This window comes from Mobula hypostoma, chromosome X2 (assembly GCF_963921235.1).
Source record: "Mobula hypostoma chromosome X2, sMobHyp1.1, whole genome shotgun sequence".
In the NCBI taxonomy this organism is placed as follows: Eukaryota; Metazoa; Chordata; class Chondrichthyes; order Myliobatiformes; family Myliobatidae; genus Mobula; species Mobula hypostoma.
In genome coordinates this window covers 14017141-14037047 of record NC_086129.1, presented here as the reverse complement: position 1 = coordinate 14037047, position 19907 = coordinate 14017141, and the positions used below count along the sequence as shown (strand labels likewise).

General features: G+C 41.6%; 1 protein-coding gene across 2 annotated transcripts in view; it reads left to right on the top strand.

The window, feature by feature from the left end:
- snx19b (sorting nexin 19b) overlaps positions 1–19907 on the top strand; it is a 193371-nt gene that overhangs the window by 90304 nt on the left and 83160 nt on the right. Inside the window, exon 9 of one of the 2 annotated variants that reach the window (XM_063038471.1) lies at positions 15719–16546. The exons of the other annotated variant lie outside the window; for it this stretch is intronic. Within the exon in view, the coding sequence (XP_062894541.1) occupies positions 15719–15806 (88 nt within the window). The 3' untranslated portion in view covers positions 15807–16546. Of the gene's footprint in view, positions 1–15718; positions 16547–19907 lie in introns of those variants that run through there. 2 annotated transcript variants of the gene reach the window in all.

The window sequence follows — 19907 nt, the reverse complement described above, 5'->3', positions numbered from 1 at the left end:
TAATCTGTTGACCGAAAATGGTATTGTTTTGTGAAGGAGGTATGTGAAATGTCATTTATTGTATGCTGAAGGGACCCCAGCCAACAGGGCAAAGATAAGCTACATATAATGTCTGATTTCTTTCAGCTGAAAAAGAAAAGGCTTCTTGGTGGAAGGCCAAGAAGTTTATTTGATTGTGGGTCTCTTTCTTCTCTCTGAAGCAGAATCTATACATGCTGGGTGTGCTTTTGTGTACGCGTGCTTTGACAACTTAGACCATTGTGAGGTCAGCCCAACTATTTCTGACAATACGCAACATTTAGGCATTTCTGGCCTCTTAAGGAATGGAAAATAATTTCTTTCAGTATTATAATTTTTAGTTGACATTTGGCTGTAAGAATGGTGGTTAAAGAAAATTCTTAGCTCCATTCCACTTGCAGGCAGATGAGATTACGTATATCTCCCTTCTATCCCTTTGACTGGCACAAAAGAAGCATTTAGATTTGGATGACGCGCTTCCTAAGTAGCTTTATGCAGTGTTGTGGTTTTGACAAGAGCCTTGTTATTTTTATAAGGTCATTAAGAGTTCATAGCAACCCGATACTCTTAAAGTGAAGTTCATCTGAAACTGATGCCGTGTTAATTCACCTGCGGTTTGATGTGGGTCCCATCTCCAGTTGAGCAATGGCAGTGAACTCTGCAGACTGATTTACAAGTCAGAAAGATGAAAGAGATTTTCAATGTTCAACAGGACATACTTATAACTCATAAAATAATTCTATGTCAGATTCATCATGGAATTCTGTTTGAGTCCTATACTTCTCAAAACTTTCAAAAATATCTCGCCATGTATGAAGCAAATGCAACAGAATTCAAAAGCTGCAGGGTTAATTAAATGTTACCAAGGTAGTGGATGTTAATTTTATAAAGCTCCATTTAGTTGTCATAGCCAGCCAATGGTGTAGTGGCGTCCGCACTAGACTTCGAGGGGAGTGGTGCTGGGTTTGAATTTGGCAGGCTCCTTGTGCTCTTTCCATCCATTCTGGGTTGAGCATCGAGCTAGCAAATCAGCCTCATTTAAAAAAAAGACTAGAAGCAGGAGCAGAAGTAGGCCATTCAGCCCATCAAATCTGCTCTGCCATTCAATCATGGGTTGATCCAAATGCTAAAGAAATGCTTCAGACAAATGCTAAAGAAACAGCAAGGTTGCCACCTGATACGCCACAAGGCTCAGAGAGAAACAACAATAACAATTTAATTGTCATAAATAAAATGCAAGTTTGTGTATAGGTTTTAAACCTTCTGTTTAATTTATCATCTTTTATCTGAGTTTTTAAGTTCAGTCACTGAATGTAAATGTTGTAGCTTTAGATTCGAGATTGTTGTCATTTGCAGCACGTGAGTGGAAAGGAGAATGAAATGATTGTTACTCTGGATTTGATGCAGCATAAAATAACACAATAAGCATAAAGAACGCAAGAGTGGTGAATTTGTTGAATTCGTTGCCACAGGCGGTTAAATCATTGAGTATATTTAAGGCAGAGGTTGATAGATTCTTGATTGGTCAGGGCATAAAGGTTTATGGGGAGAAAGCAAGAGATTGGTGCTGGCTGAGTGGAATAATGGATCAGCCATGATGAAATGGCGGAGCAGACACGATAAGCCAAATGACCTAATGCTGTTTCTGTGGTCTCAGAAAGAAGCAAAAAACTACAACAAACACTCACACTCACACTCTCTCACTGTCTCTCTCACTCCCATAAAGCACAAATGTGAAAGTAACTTAAATATAAGCACTGATTGTACGTAAAATGGCACCAGGTGATGTGTGTGGAGGGGTGGGGTTAATGGATGGGGATGTTAATCAGCCTGATGTTTCTGAGTCTGGTCGTCTTGGTGTGGATGTTATGTAGCCTCCTCCATGATGGGAGTGGGACAAACAGTTCACAAGCCGGATGGTGTTAATGGCCTTTTTCCAGCACCTATCTATATATACGTTCTTGATGGTGGGTAGGCTGGTGACAGTGATGCATTGGGCATTTTTCACTACCCATTGCAGATATTTCTTGTTAATTTAACATAAGTCCTCTGAAGCTAATTATCCGTACTTACCTACCCAGGGGAGTTGGCTGTTATCTACCTTGAGTCTGCGGATGGATTGATAAGGAGGCTGAGATTTTACTATAGTAAAACTGCCAGTATTTGATGTTGTCACCCTGAGAAACTGCTGACAAATTCTATGACCATGGAAAGCCCAAAGTTGCTCTCAAAAAAATCTGTGATTATTTACCGGGTCCACTGGTTACAACCTTTCCCAGCCAATCAATAAAAATATTCAAAGTACATTTATTATCAAAGAATGTATAAATTGTACAATCTTGAGATTTGTTTCCTTACAGACAGCCATAAAGCAAGGAACCTAAAAAAAACCCAATTAAAAAAAAGCCCAATATCCAAAGGCGGTGCTGGGCAATTTGCTCTGGGCCCAGATTTGCTGCCAGCCTGAAGCCGTTCTTGATTTCTCCAAATCGTCTTCGTGCCCAGAGTGATCCATCTTTACACCTGGGCCAGTTTTATGGGCATCGGAACTCCTCTACCTCCGACTTTTCCTCTCCGAACGTCTCACTTCATCTGCGTCGATTCTGCAACATACCAACACGGTTCATCCCTCGGATTCACTTTGCCTTCGCTTGCCTCTTCATTGTTTGTGGTGGTAATTTACTGCAATTTACATCACAGAAGTGTTATTAGTAATGTTTTTAGTTTAATTTCTTGCCTTTTGAATTACCAGTGAGCTGTCACATGCGTTCAGTAGTGCCTTAAACCAGAAGCTTGAAATTATGTAATTTATCGTTATTGAAAGCATAAGTACTAGGTCACAATCTCTGTCTAAAATTGTGAATGTATGTTGTTTATTCTTAATGTGAGGTATGACTAAAGTTCTTCTTCTTAAGCCAATCACCCCTGCTGGGGTATAGGCCACCGAAAGCACTTCACCAGAGTCTTCTGTGCTGGGACAACCTTTCAAGTTGTCTCCGGGTGTAGCCCATCTTAAGCCTTCTAGGCAAAGATCCTTCCTCTCCCAAGGATAAGGTCTTTGGAGCTACTGCTGGCATTTTTTGTCACCCCATGCTCAACCCTCCTCCTTTCATAACTGAGCTTGGGACTGTGCATGGTGGAGTTTATGAAGAAAGTGCAGGCATAAAATTAACAGCACTATTGACCAAGAAGGAAATTCCAGGGAATTAAATGGTTTTGAAATTGACATGGTTAGAAAATTTTCCTGGGTTGATATCAGTAAATGCAGAACAGCATGTCATTGTGTGAGCATGTTCTATACTTTTCCAGCATTCCTTTCCATTGACTTCATTTATTACTGTTTACTGTTTTTCGTGTTGACCAACCATATCTTGTTTCTGACAGTTTAAGGCAAGGGCTCCCAACCTGTGGCATAAAAAAGGTTGGGAAACCCTAGTTTAGGGTAAATGTAAGTCAGATTGATAGCATCAATGCTGCTGTCTTTAAAGATTAGTTTTATTTGTCACATGTACACGGAAACACACAGAGAAATTCAGCGCTAACATCAAATCAAATCTTCGAGGATTGTTCTGGGGCCAGCCCACAGATATCATCATGCCTCTGACACCAACGTAGCATGCCCACAGCAACACACGCAAAATGCTGAGGGAACTCAGCAGGTCAGGTAGCCTCTATGGAAATGAACAAATAGTCGATCTTTCGAGCCAAGACCCTTCCTCAGGACCTACTCAGTAATCCTAACCAGTGTGGTTGAAGCAGTGTGCTTCACAGTCCTTGTTGAGTCTTCTATATTGAACATCAATGAGTTTGAATCACGATGACAGGATTAAAATGGGGTGGCATGGTAGCGTAGTGGTTAGCACAATGCTTTACGGTACAGGTGATTCGGGTTCAATTCTTGCCACTCTCTGTAAGGAGTTTGACTGTGTGGGTTTTCTTTGGGTGCTCTGGTTTCCTCCCACAGTCCAAGATGTACCAGTTAGTAGGTTAATTGGCCATTGTGAATTGTCCAGTGATTAGGATCGGATTAAATTAGGGAATTGCTGAGCAGTGTGGCTCAGAGGGCTGGGAGGGCATATTCTGTCCTTATGTCAATAAATAACCAAAAATCCTACAATCTTTTTGGCAGTTTCGGAGTTTTAGTTGTAGACAAAGAATTTATGCCAAAGTACCATAAGTTGCACTTTGTACCAGTAATTAGGTATACCACAAAATTACCTCAGTACATGGATGCAACTTCTGTTGTCCGACCCCAATCAATTAAACAGTCATTCCTGAAAAATCAGATGCAACTTCATCTTTAATTGCAACCTTTTCAAGGGTGCTAACCTTGGTATATTTAAGAGTTATTGGCATTTCTGATTGACATTAAGATAACTCTAATATTAGAATTCCAGAGTATATCAGTTTGAGATCACAGTGTTCTGAACTGGTTTCAATCCCTTTATAGTGGCATGTGATAGATCTGTCAGGATATTATAGTTTATAAATCTCTCCTGACTTGTGCTCGCAGCACATATTGTAATGTCCTGAAATGTTTGTGTTTGACGTACTGCAGTTCTTCATGAGATAACCAGATTTGTTGTGCAGCTTAACTTTTACAGAAAATCATTGCTTGTTCTATAATCCACAGAGGGCATTAACATAAAACGCTCTAAAATACAGTACTATACAAAAGTCTTAGTCACATATACGTACCTAGGGTGCTTCAGGCGTTTGCACGGTACTGTATTTGTCAATGTGGAGTGGAGAGCGAGTTTGTAAATCTGGTGGGAGCAAAGGATGTTGGAAATGGGAAGAGTGTGGGACAGGTGGGAGAAGAGGAGTGACATGAGTCAGGGCTGCAGTGTGTGTGTAGATGCACACAGCTCTGAAACACCAGGCAAGGTAATTTGATTCCAAACAATTGGTTTATTGATCATTACAAAATGTCTGGTGCTTCCCACTTCCTTCTCTCTCCTTTCCCCTTTTCCCAACCATGATTCCCCTCTCCCGGCCCCCTTCCCACTCAGTCCAGAATAGAGATCCATATCAGAATCAGGTTTATCATCACTCACACATGTCATGAAATTAGTTTTCTTTTGTGGCAGCAGTACAGTGTAATACATAAAATTACTGCAGTATGGTGCAAAATTAAATGGAACTATTGAAGCCATTGAATTAAAACACAATAGAATCAGTGAAAGGCCGTACGCAACAGGACAGACAGGCAACAATGTACAAAAGATAACAATCTGTGCAAATACAGAAAGAAGAAAAAAATAATAAATAAGCAATAAATTTTCAGAACATGGAGATGAAGAGTTCTTGAAAGTGAGTCCATAGGTTGTGTGAACAGTTCAATGATGGAAATTACTGAAACCAGAGTCCTGGCTAGTGATTGGAGGTGCAGGAAACTAGGTCACGGTGAATGGTCAAAGCGAGGTAACCGGGGCCATGGGGAGTGTGGGAAGCAGGGATTTGGTAAATGGAAGAGAATTGCAGCATCCATGTGAGGAGAAATTGCAGACATCACCTAGTGAGAAGATGGACATCCATCAGGATTTCCAAATGGTTGTGTAGTGGATTATGAGGCCCTCCTTTTATTTGGGGGTCAACCTTGGATGTTGTGTCCTAGTTGTCTACATGATACGCAAGCCAGTACACAATCCAGGGCAGTACAATATGGAGAACAATCTGTCCCCCGTGCAGCAGGCTCCCCGTCTCCACGTAGTTGATAAATCCAAGGGAACGGCAGAGACTGATACAGTTTGGTGCCAGCAGTGTCACAAGAGTTGCCAATCAATGTTGAACTCAACATAGGACTGCCTTAGGAACTCCAGCTGCAGAATTTTCCTTGAAGTTTACTCCCAAAGCTTTCCCATGAGAGGGTCAACCACAAGGCAGTGGGGATTTGAGATCAGAGTTTTCCTTTTCCCTAGATGAGCTGCCAGCCATGGCTGATGAGTGCTATCTGCCCAAAGCGACTGGTTTTAAGGTGCCAGTAACCCACCTTTGCCCCTTCTTCTGTCAGTAGAAACTTTTCTGCCAAGCTTAATGGCTGAACCGCACGTAGAGGCCAGGAGCTAGACTTGTTTGTCAGAAGGTATTTGAGACACATGCCATTGGGGCTATTTAATAAATAGTGGGAGCTTATCACCACTACCTCCCCTGGCTATGACCTCGAGGAGCCAGAGTAGTGGATTATAAATACAAGGGATTCTGCAGATGCTGGAAATCCACAGCAACACACACTGAGTACTGGATGAACAGCAGGTCAGGCAGTAGCTATGGAAATCAATAAACAATCTACGTTTCAGGCTGAGACCCTTTATCACGACTGGAAAGGAAGGGGGAAGATGCTAGAATGAGAAGGTGGGGGAGGGGAAGGAGGTCCAGGTCGAAGGTGATAGATAAAGCCAGGTGGGTGGGTGAGGAGTCAATGAAAAAGCTGGAGGATGATAACTGGAAAAGGCAAAGGGCTGGAGAGGAGAAAGCTGATTGGAGAGGACAGTGGATCATGGGCGAAAGAGAAAGAGGAGGGACACCAGGAGGAGGTGATAGGCAGGCGAGAAGAGATAAGAGGCCACAGTGGGGAATTGAAGAAGACGGGGTGGGGGTGGGAGGGGCGTCAATATTCATACCTTCAGTTTGGAGGCTTCCAAGACAGGTGTTACTTCTCCAACCTGAGAGTGGCTTCATTTTGGCAGAAGAGGCAGCCACGGACCGATGTGTTGGAACGGGAATGGGGATAGGAATTAAAATGGTTGGTCTCCAGGAAATTCCGCTTTTTTGTAGATAGAGCTGAGGTGCTGATTTTACTGCATCTTGCCTTGTCCATCAAGATGACATCATTTTTATTCCTAAATAAACTTGAAAGAATTTCTTTTATGTACGGTATCATGCAAAAGTCTTAGGCACACACATATAGCTAAGTTGCCTAATACTTTTGCACAGTACTGTAGTAATTTTACGTATTGCACTGTACTGCCACAAAAAAAAGGCAAATGTGAGTGATGACAAACCTGATTCTGATTGACAAACCTGATTCTGATATGAGTTTCCATTGTGGACTGAGAGTGGGAAGAGGCAGGGAGAGGGGAATCATGGTTGGGAAAAGGGGAAGGGAGAGGGAAACACCAGAGAGACATTCTGTAATGATCAATAAACCAATTGTTTGGAATCAAATGACCTTGCCTGGTGTCTCAGGGCTGGGTGGGTCTGCACCTGTCCCACCGCTTGCCCCTGACACTCCTTCTCTGCCACCTGTCCCACATCCCTCCCGTGGCGCTCCACTCTCACCGTTTCCAACACCCTTTGTTCCCACCAGATTTATATATGCCTAAGACTTTTGCACAGTACTGTATATTTGAGAATAATGTTTATTTCTTACGTGGAGAAACAAGTGGAACTTTCATGCTGGATAACTGAAGAATTTTTTTTCTGGATACTCAAAATTGCACAACTAATGATTTAATGGTTCTTGGAAATAGAGTTCTGTTCATGTTGCAAGTAAAAACAACCATTAAAGGTCATTCTTATTTGATTTCAATGGATTAATATAAATATGTGTTTTCTTTCATGCTTCCATTATCGTGGATGACAGCTCTTTGCTCAATTCTTTGCACAATGTTGGAAACAGCTGGGAAAAGAAACAATTTAGACAATTGGAGCTCCAGCAAACTAACGTACAGCTTACTTCAGCACTGCAGATGATTTAGATTAGCTGAGATCAGATTAGTTTATCATCATATACACCAGGGTGCAGTGAAATTGCTTGTTCCCATGAAGCTCCCAGAGTAAGCAGTGATACATTAAATATTAATCAAGATTAGTTTTACTTGTTGCATCTACCTCAAAGCATACAGTGAAATGCATTGTTTATATCCACGACCAACACAGTCTGAATATGTGTTGGGGGGCAGATCGCAGGTGTTGCCATGCTTCTGGCACCAACGTAGTGTGCCCACAACTTACTAATATGTACGGTGCATCTTTGGAATGCGGGAGGAAACCAGAGCACCTGGAGCAAACCCATGTGGTTAAGGGAAGAATGTGCAAACTCTTTACAGATAGTGGAGGGAATTGAACCCCTATCTCTGTCGCTGTAAAGCATTACGTTAGCTGCCAAGCAACCATGTCATTGCTATTATAAATACAGCAATAGGTACAATGATGAGCACAAAGCAGCAGAATGGTGGAAAGATTGTAGTGCAATCTGAAGTCGTGCAAGAAGAAATGCTAAAGTGACCATAACAAAATAACTGAGAGAGGTAGAATTAAGAGTACAAGAATTTGGCAGCACTAAGGGAATATAAGAAGTGATTGGTTCAGCAGGGGAGGGCGCTCTTCTTAATTCTAGTTGTCTGAGCTTTCAAGTTGTTTTACTTGCCTATCTATTGAGATACAACGTGGAGTAGGCCCTCTGGCCTTCTCAAACCGTACCACTCAGCAATCCTCCGATTCAATTCTAGCCTAATCACAGGAGAGTTCACAGTGACCAATTAACATTCAAACCATTACATCTGTGGACTGTGGGAGGAACCCCATATAGTCACATGGAGAATATACAAACTCCTTACAGAGAGTGGTGAGAATTGAACTCCAGTCGTTGCTACTGCGATGTGTTGTGCCACCACTGTATCTTCTTTCTATATCTCCTGTATCTTCTCCCAGAAGCTAGAAAAAAAAGCAGAATCAGGTTTTTTTTTAAATCGCTGTCCTGTGTTCCGAAATTTGTTGTTTGGTGACAGCAGTACAGTGCAATGCCTAAAAATTATTATAAAATACATTAGGAATATATAAAATATAAATTAATAGAGCAAAATAGTGAGAGTAGTGTTCATGGACCATTCAAAAATCTGATGGACAGAGGGGAAGAATCTGTTCCTAAAACGTTGAGTGTGTGTCTTCAGATTCTATACGTCCTCCCTGATGGTAGTAAGAAGAAGAAGGCGGGTTGTAGATGGTGGTGAGAGTCCTTCATGACGAATGTTGCCCTTTGAGGCATCATCTTTGAAAGATGTCCTGGATCCTGGGGAGGCTAGTGCCTGTGATGAAGCTGGCTGAGTTTACAACCCTCTGCAACTTTCTCCGATCCTTTGCTTTGGTGCCCCCATACCAGACAGTGATGCAACCAGTCAAAATGCTCTCCACGGTACATCTGTAGAAATTTGCTGGAATCTTTGGTGACATACCATATCTTCTCCAATGCTGAGCGTCAGAATGGATGACCATTTTGGACTGACTGAGGTCTGTCAGTAGGGAAGTGTAGAGGCCAGTTACTGATGAGACCCCATGTCCAAGATCCAGGAGTTTACAGAGGACCTTATTTGGTTTTGTGGTTTTGAAGGTTGATCTGTAGTCAATATTGCGACCTGACATAGGTATTGTTGTTGAAGTGATCCAGAGCTGAACATAGTGCCTGGGAGATGGCATCCTCTGTTAGACTTATTTTCCCTGTACACAAATTGCAAGGATTAAAGATGAAAGATTAGCTTTATTAGTCACATGTACATTGAAATATGTTGTTTGTGTCAACCACCAACACAGTCTGAGGATATGCTGGAGGCAGCTCACAAGTGTTACCACACTTCTGGTGCCAAATAACATGCACACAACTCACTACCCCTAACCTGTACATGTTTGTAACATGGGAGGAAACTGGAGCACCCAAAGGAAACCCATGGGGTCACAGGGATTGCCTTTCTCTCTGTCATCCAATATATGACCATGGTGATGTAAGTAGGAAGGAACAATACTTAGATGGAGATTTGCAGGAAATTTGCAGCATGTTAGCCTATCTTAATGGCAGTTCCAACGTTCGATTAGCAGTGCTCTTTCGGTTGTCTTTTAAACTATTTTTTATTGAGCATGCAATTAAAATCACAATGAAATTGATATTTATCATATCCTGGCTTAAAAGAACTTCGTTGTGTGTTTTGTATTAAAACCATAATTTTTTTTTTTGAAATTTTGGCTGAAGGAAATAAAATCATTTGCAAAAAAAAAACATGTTTTTCCTAGAAACGTCACTTACATGATAATTAACTTAGTGATATTTTCATGTGGAAAATCATGGCTGAGGATGTGTGCTCTTGTATCCTCAGAAATTTGAAAGAGCATTTCACTCTCACTGAAAGCAGCATCCAGTGAGCAGCAGTTCTGTGAGCGAAAATGCCTTGTTAACGAGAGAGGTCAGAGGAGAGGGGCCAGACTGGTTCAAGCTGACAGGAAGGTGACAGTAACTCAAATAACCACGTGTTACAACAGTAGTGTGCAGAAGAGAATCTCTGAATGCATAACGCCTCGAACCTTGAAGTGGATGGTTCAGCAGCAGAAGACCATGAACAAACACTCATTGGTCACTTTATTAGGTACAGGTGTATCTGATATGTGGGCACTGAGTGTAGAGTCATAAAGAGAGACAGCACAGATAAAGGCCCTTGGGCCCATGATAGATTGCAAACATTTTCATGTCTCAGTTGATGCCGTGAGCCAAATACATGTTTACTGTCACATGCACTAGGTGCAAAGAAAAGTATATTTGTAGCAGCATCAAAGTTGAAAGTACATTTATTATCAAAGTATGTATACTATATACAACCTTGAGATTCGTCTCCTTACAGGCAGCCACAAAACAAAGAAACCCAATGGAACTCAAACACCCAATGTGCAAAGAAAATGGTGCAAACATTAAAAGTAAACAATAATATTCAGAACTGAAGTTCACGAAAGTGAATTCACAGTCATTGACAGGCTGAGCTCCTCTGATTTAGGTCTGTTGTTTGCTTCAGCCCTGAGGCACTGTTCCCATTAATCAGTGAAGCTGGAGTGCATGAGGTGTTCCAAAGACAAGATCGATGAGCTTTTAATAAAGCAGATGGCAGTGAGAAACAGTCAACTGTTAAAATTCACAAGAGCACGCATATTCATGTTCAACAAGATTTAACAGTGTGGCAGTTATTGAAAATGATAGTTTCATACTTAGAAAACAATGGATTATTTGCTAAGTGTTTAAACATTTGAGTGCTATTAATATGAGAGTGTTGTTGGATTTTGCTCAAATGTTCTTGGAAAATAAAACCCGTCATTTGGCTCACAGCTTGTTTTTCCTAATAATATACTTTAGATGGCAGTAGAACATCACAGTTGTGCATTACCTTCTAAATATAATTTGTGTTTATTCTGTTGGGCATTAGAATTACAATGAAAGTATGAAAATTTGTCTTTGGGAGATTTTAGAACCTAGGACGGTATAGGCCCTTCAGCCCACTGTTGTGTTGACCTTTTAACCTACTCTAAGATCAATGTAACCCTGCCCTCCCACGTAACCCTCCACTGTTCAATCACCCATGTGACTATCTAAGAATCTCTTAATTGTCCATAATGAATCTGCCTCTACCACCATCTCTGGCAGTACACCACTCTCTGTTTAAACAACCTATGCTAGATTAGATTAGCTCATAATTGCTGGAGGAAAGGAAGAGAGAGTTAGTTCTTTTTCTTCATCACACAGTACATCTCCTGAAAACTGACTACACAGGCCAGGTACTGAAAAAGCTTTCAATGTACACTGAATCATGTCTCAGCACCTGACAGTTCTTTCGAAACATGAGGGTAAAATTGGAGGATTGTGAGATAAACACTGCTTGACTCTCACTGATTTATTCTATTGACCAAAATATATAAAATGTATAAATTTTTATTAAAAAAAGTTTTGAAATAATATTTTCTTGAACGAAGAATGCGTCTCATTACTTTGCTTTGTATAGCTGTGCTGAACATCGTTAGACTATGGTACTACTGAACAGTACGGTACTTGGTTTTGCTGATGCTTCGGTGTAAGGCTGCAGTGCATTACGCAAACAGACACTGTGCTGCCATGTGAACAGCCTTCATGCACTGCAGCACATCCTTCCTTTCTTCAGACTTTAAAGGTGATATGGCAGCCTTAAGAGAGCATGGTATTGTAACGGTTAGCGTTCACCAATTGGGGTTCAATTGCTGCTGCGGTCTGTAAGGAGTTTGTACAGTCTCCCCATGATTGTGTGGGTTTCCTTTGGGTGCTGCAGTTTCCGCCCACAGCCCAAAGATGTATGGGAAGAAGTCAGAATAAGGTGGGGGAGGGAGGGGAAGGACACCTCACAGCTTCTTACTTCATCCTCAGTCCCCCACCCATCCACCTTCCCCTTCACCTAGTCTCACCTAACACCTCCGACCTTATATTTCCCCCTCCCCCCACCACCTTATTCTGGTGTGTTCCCCCCTTCCTCCCCATTCCTGATGAAGGGTCTCGTCCCAAAATGTCAGCTGTTCATTCATTTTCATAGATGCTGCCTGACTTGCTGAACTCCTCCAGCGTTTTGCGCGTCTTCTTCATTTTTCATATTTTTGTAATAATGACTGTCTGGAAATACAAATAAATTAGGGAAGCGAAATGTAGGATCAATTCTAAAGCATTTTATTTCCCATTGGAATTTTTTCTTCCTCAGAGAAGAAAGAATATTTAAACTGCTACTTTATATAATATTTCACAGCAACTATTTAGCAGGTTACTTCAGTCAGAACTGAAGGAAACTGCAGGCGATGGATGGCTTTTTACCCTTTATAGTGCTGCATGAAAAGAGTAAACTGCTGTTTCACATTCTCAACTTATTCTCTGTACTTCCTCAGCTTTTTTTATTTATAGGCATCTGTTAATCTCATGAGACCATGGATTTGCACCCTGGAAGGTTTCCAGGGCGCAGGCCTGGGCAAGGTTGTATGGAAGACCGGCAATTGCCGATGCTGCAAGTCTCCCCTCTCCATGCCACCGATGTTGTCCAAGGGAAGGGCATTAGGACCCATACAGCTTGGCACCGGTATCGTCACAGAGCAATGTGTGGTTAAGTGCCTTGCTCAAGGACACATAGGCTGCCTCAGCCAAGGCTCGAACTAGCGACCTTCAGATCACTAGACCAGCGGTCCCCAACGAGGAAACGATATGAGTCAGCTGCACCTTTCCTCATTCCCTGTCATGCACTACTGTATTGAGCTTGAACGCACGTGAGGTCATTACACACGTGTCATCCATGTCAGCGCGGGAAGAAGATCAACTCCTCGAGCTTGCAAATGACGGCCAGCTGAGAAGTATGTTTGACATAACATCTGTACCGGCATTCTGGATCAGAGTCAAGGCTAAATATCCTGAGATAGCCATGAAAGCACTGAAAACGTTGCTTTCATTTCCAACGTATCTCTGCAATGAATGCAATGAAAACCAAATTGCGGAATAGACTGGACATAAGGAACCCCCTTCGAGTACAGTATCGCTGTCTCCCATCACCCCTCGATAGGACCGTCTTGTTGCAGGAAAACAAGCCCAGAGCTCCCACTGATTCAGCGATATTGGTGTGTTGCAATGATTTTATATGTTCATACGGAGAAAATATGTGCCGTGTGTTTAATATCCAAACGTTACTTAAAATGTTACGATGCTATTGACTGACTTATATAACCATATAACAATTACAGCATGGAAACAGGCCATCTCTGCCCTTCTAGTCCGTGCCGAACGCTACTCTCACCTAGTCTCACCGACCTGCACTCGGTCCATACCCCTCCATTTCTTTCCTGTTCATATATCTATCCAATTTTTTCTTTAAATGATAATATCGAACTTGCTTCTGCCACTTCTATTGGAAGTTCGTTCAAAACTTACTTGAAGCTCCCCTGTCCTCCCCTGATAATTGACTTATCACTATATTCATGTGTGGAAAATATGCGCTGTGTGTTTAATATTAAATTTGTTAGATAAACCCTTTTAGAAACGAAATTGAGTGTATTAGCCACTTATCACCTATATTCCGGTCGTGATTAACAGCCCCCCCCCCCCCCCCCGCCGAACAGAATCGCCGAAAACGATTTGTAGGAGGAGGAGAAAAAATCGGCAGGTTATGCATGCACACTGGTGCCTGCGCAAGGCTTCATGGTCATTGTAGTCTTTCTTGGGGTAAACTCAACGTATTTGACTGCTACTCTTGTCCGTTGGCAACCCTAACACCACCACCACCGGCCCCCCACGCCCCCGGTCGGCCAGTTCACAAGAATATTGTCAATATGAAACCGGTCCGCAGTGCGATAAAGGTTGGGGACCCCTGCACTAGACGAATGCCTTAACCACCTGGCCACATGGTTCTCAGCTTTAACATGGTAGATTCATAGTTGTAATGCAAAGTACTGTAAGTCCAGGCAATAATCAATATTAGAAAATGCACGACAAACAATCTTGTACTGGTTGAACATTTTAATGTCTGAAAAAGGACTTAGTGCTTTCCCGGCATATATAACGAACAAACTCTTCTTGAGTACAGGTATCGATTTTAACTGCTGTCTGTAAGGAGTTTGTACAGTCTCCCCATGATTGTGGGGTTTCCTTTGGATGCTGTGGTTTCCACCCACAGCCCAAAGATGTACAGGAAGAAGCCGGAATAAGGTGGGGGGAGGAGGGGAAGGACACCTCACAGTTTCTGTGAGGTTTTGTGCTGTTGAAGTCAATCCTATGGTCATTGTAAATGCAGTGCTCTGTTACTGCCGATTTCTCTGGGTAACCTGAATGGATACACCTCCTGTGCTCCTTCATGCGGGTTCCCACAGTGCGTCCAGTTTGGCTACTGTGCCGCACCAATGGTTTTGTGACTGCCTGGTGAAGGAAACCATTGAAATAAAACTAGAGGAAAAGAATTTTAACAAAGATGAAGGCCTCGCTGTAAGTAAGAACTAGAATTCGATTGTAAACAAGGTGGGACAGCAGAAACCTGATTGGATGAGGACTAACCAATCAGGAGGGATGGACGATGGGTATGAATACCCCTAGACTAGACATGCCCAGACATCATCCCTGATGAAGATGGTAGAGTTTGTCATTGAAATGTTGGGTAAAAGTGATATTTGTACCCGGCTGGAAGCCCGAGAAGAGTTTATTCGTAATTTAATGCCTGTCAGGTGTCAAGGGAACTGATGTTAATGTTGACTTAAACCCTGCAGGGGGGAGTAAGCCTCATATGATTTACTTCTTGGTGGGAACAAGGTGAAATAGAATATTGCTGAGATCCTGTATAGACCTATTCAGGTTCTAATATGCTGTCTTTTAAACCACAGCCCCTTGCTATAAATAAAACACAAAAGGACAATAAAGCAGAGCATATAGATTAACGATTCCAATGTTGTTCCAAATCCTCAAAATGACAAGTTATTATGCTTTTCCATGAATAACCTCAACTCTCTTCATCCACAAGGTAGCGTCATTATACAAACAGTAAATTTAATAGACTTGGCTGGTAATTGAGACTGTTGTATTTTTAATGAAAGACAGAGTAATCTAAAATTCTTTGAGTAGCTAATGGAAAAAGAGGAGTACATATTATAACCTTAGAGTTTCTCTGTATACACTCAGTGGCCACTTTATTAGGTGCCTCCTGTACCCAATGAAGTGGACACTGAGTGTATGTTCATGGTCTTTTGCTTAGCCTATCCACTTCAAGGTTCGATATGTTGTGTGTTCGACGATGTTATTCTGCATACCGCTGTTGTAACGTATTGTTTCTTGAATTATTGACGCTTTCCTGTCAGCTTGAACCAGTCTGGCCATCCTCCTCTGACCTCTCTCATTAACAAGGTGTTTTCGCACACAAAACTACTGCTCACTTTTTTTGTTTTTCACACTATTCTCTTGTGGTAGAGGGAGGAGAAGATGGCGACGCGACGCAGCGCGTCTGGCCGTTCCGAGTGATATCATATGTGTAACTAGGGGCTGTCCACAATCCTGATTTGATGGAGACAGCCATGAGAAGCACGGAAGAACACCTGGAGAAACTTCTGAAATGCCCGCTTCACTGCCGCTGCTACTGTGCGATCGAGAATCTCCGGAGGGGAAGACCCCAAATCCTCGGCTTTGCCTATTGCCTGTTGCCGGGGTCGGGGTCGAAGTGCTCTGCAGAGATGGTGCTCAGTGCTTGGTGTCGGAGAGCTGGTTGGAGGCTCAGAGTTTTCGGACGGACTCAGAGTCAGACTGTGGTCGGATGCTTCCAGGATGCTGCATCGGCAAGTTTGCAGCGCTGGAGGTTCACCGTCTGCGTGAGATGATGGGACTTTCGAGAGACTTTGAGACTTTTTACCGTGCCCATGGTCTATTCTTTATCAAATTATGGTATTGCTTTGCACTATTGTAACTATATGTTATAATTATGTGGTTTTTGTCAGTTTTTCAGTCGGTTTGTCATGTGTTTCTGTGATATCATTCCGGAGAAACATTGTACCATTTCTTAATGCCTGCATTATTAAATGACAATAAAAGAGGACTGCATGTCCTCATAATCTAATCTGAATTCTGAAGACTGATGTGTGTGAAAATCCCAGGAGATCAGCAGTTTTTGAGATACTCAAACCACCCCATCTGGCATCAACAATCATTCCATGGTCAAAGTTTCTTCCCCATTCAACTGAACCTCTTGACCACGTCTGCATGCTTTTATGCATTGAGTTACTGTGATATGATTGGCTTATTTGATATTTGCATTAACAAACAGGTGTGCCTAATAAAGTGGTGACTTAGTGTATAAGTTACAATGCGTGTACAAACGTTTGTATATGTACATGTTATATGAGTGACTCACCTAATTCCAATGTAAAATGGACAGATGTTTCACTGATGCTTCATATATTCCTTCAAAACCTTTTAAAGTCTTTTTGAGGGAAATCAGTTTAAAATACAATGATTATCAGCTTTGCTAATCAGACTGTACGGTCACATGAATTATTGGACTAGTACTCCAGACGACTGTTGGTTCAACACCCACACTTAAATTTCGTCATGGCTGTTGACATCTTGAATTAAAAGGTACTGCTAATAACGGAGGGCATGAAACAATGAGAGTGTCATTAGAAATCCATCTGATTCACCAGTGTTGCTCAAGGAAGGAAACATGCCGTCTTGTGACTTCAGACATCCCGCCTGCTGAGTGACTTTAATCTGCTTCTTGCTGTAGTTTGGAAAGTCATAAACATTTAGAAATGGACAATAAATGTCAGAGTAGATAATAAAAATAGGACAGTGCAATAACAGAACACTGACCTGATGGAAAAACATCAGGCTTTTAACTGTTTTTTTCCCCCTCTTTGCTGTTATTCTCTGAGTAATTGAATACTTCTAGAATTTTCTGGTTTGATTTCTGATTTTCAGCAGCCAACAGTATTTAGTTTCTGTGTCAAAACTCAGTTTACTGTCACTGACTTACGAGGGCTGATTGATAAGTTCATGGCCTAAGGTAGAAAGAGTCAGTTTTAGGAAACCTAGCACATTTATTTTTCAACATAGTCCCCTCCTACATTTACACACTTAGTTCAGCGGTTGTGGAGCATACGGATCTTGGACCTCCAGAAAGTGCCCACAGCAGGGGTAATTGATAAGTTTGTGGCCTAAGGTAGAAGGAGATGAGATATTAACTTCAAACTTTCTGCGTAATCGCTCGAAGAGTTGAACTGCATGTGCATATAAAGAAAGCTGTATGACTCATCTCCTTCTACCCTAGGCCGCGAACTTATCAATTACTCCTGCTGTGGACACTTTCTGGAGGTCCAAGATCCGTATGCCCACGGCCACCGGACTAAGTGTGTACATGTAGGAGGGGACTATGTTGAAAAATAAATGTGCTAGGATTTCGAAAATTGACTCCTTCTACCTTTGGCCACAAACTTATCAATCACCCCTTGTATGTTGTGAAAGTTGTTGTTTCATAGCTGCAGTACAGTGCAAGACATAAAAGTTACTGTAAGTCATAATAAATAAGTAAATAGATAGTGCAAAAGAGGAATAGCAAGGTTGTGTTCATTGGTTGCTCAGAAATCTGATGGTGGAGGGAAGAAGCTATCCCTAAAATATTGAGTGTGTGTTTTCAGGCTCCTGTACCTCCTCCCCAATAGGACATACAATCAATCTATGCATATAAACTATCATACGTATTTATATTTATTGTTTTTTAAAAATTATTATTGTGTTCTTGATGTTATGTGTGTATTTTTCTAGTAACAATTATTTCATTTTCCTTTACACTTATGTACTGGAAATGACATTAAACAATCTTGAATCTTGAAATAGACTGGTTAACCTGTGAGTACTGCAGAGCACACATCCAAAGCATCCGTGTGTTAACAAGTATAGGAGACTGCAGACGCCGGACTCTGGTGCAACGAAGAATTGGCCGGAGGGACACAGTGGGTTGAGCAGCATCTGTGAGAGGATGGTGGGATAGAAGTTCAACAGTAAAAGTTTGTTACATTCATATATTGGTTATTCAGCCATTTGCATTACTTAAATGAATGTGTTCTGTGTCTAAGGTGTGGTTGAATGTCAAATAGAGATGAGGCAGTAGAGGAATTTAAAAGCATACATGAAAATTTGAGAATCTATGTGTTTCTTAAAGGCTAATGTAGGTCTACAAGCCTGCTGTCCAATCTCCCTTTATACAACAAAACATAGAATATAGAACACCACAGTACAGTGCCTTCAGCCCATGATGTTATGCCGACCTTTTAAACCTACTCTAACCCTTCTGTTCCACGTAGACCTCGGTTTTTCTATCATCCATGTACCTACATGTCTGTGAGCCAGTTGGGTTGGTCGGTACCGTCTGAGGGGAATAATGCCCATAGTCATTTTTAGCAAGGTATACAACTCTAGAGTTAGAAAATATGTGATAGCATTGCACCAGTGGTAGCTTTATTACTTCAAATAAGTAATCACTTTTTGTATATATTCCATATTAACATCAGTACAGCAGAAAATGTTACCCCACCCCCCAAAAGGTAAAAAATCCTCATTTGGAGAGATTTCTGGAGTTTTATCGATGTCATGATATTTTCCATATTGTATCAAATCAAAACAATCTTAAACTTCTGTCATAGCATATAGAATTACAGTACAATAATTCAAATGTGGGGTTCCACACACGGCCATAACTTAGTCATAGACATAGTCATAGTCAACTGGTTTTCGTTACAGTTGCACCATAAATAATAAATAGTAATAAAACCATAAATAGTTAAATAGTAATATGTAAATTATGCCAGGAAATAAGTCCAGGACCAGCCTATTGGCTCAGGGTGTCTGACCCTCCAAGGAAGGAATTGTAAAGTTTGATGGCCACAGGCAGGAATGACTTCCTATGACGCTCTGTGTTGCATCTCAGTGGAATGAGTCTCTGGCTGAATGTACTCCTGTGCCCACCCAGTACATTATGTAGTGGATGGGAGACATTGTCCAAGATGGCATGCAACGTGGACAGCATCCTCTTTTCAGACACCACCGTGAGAGAGTCCAGTTCCATCCCCACAACATCACTGGCCTTACGAATGAGTTTGTTGATTCTGTTGGTGTCTGCTACCCTCAGCCTGCTGCCCCAGCACACAACAGCAAACATGATAGCACTGGCCACCACAGACTCGTAGAACATTCTCAGCATCATCTGGCAGATGTTAGGCCCCATTTGATTGTAAAATGAATATATTTAATCCAAGACTGCTTTCCATACTTTCATAACCTATTAATAACAATAATAATTTTCCAAGTCTTCCACGTCTTCCACATCTTCATCTGTTTCTTAAATATCTTTAATGTATCTGCCTTTACAACCATCCCTGGCAGTGTGTTCCACACACCTCTCACTTTCTGCATTTAAACGTACTTCTGACATCCCCCTTACACTTTCCAATCACCTTAACATTATGCTCCCTTGTATTAGCCATTTCCACCTTGGGAAAATGTCTCGGCTATCACTCGATCTATGCCTCTTAACATCTTATACATCTCTATTAAGTCACCTCTTATTCTTCATTCCAAAGAGAAAAGCCTTAGCTCGTTCAGCCTATTTTAA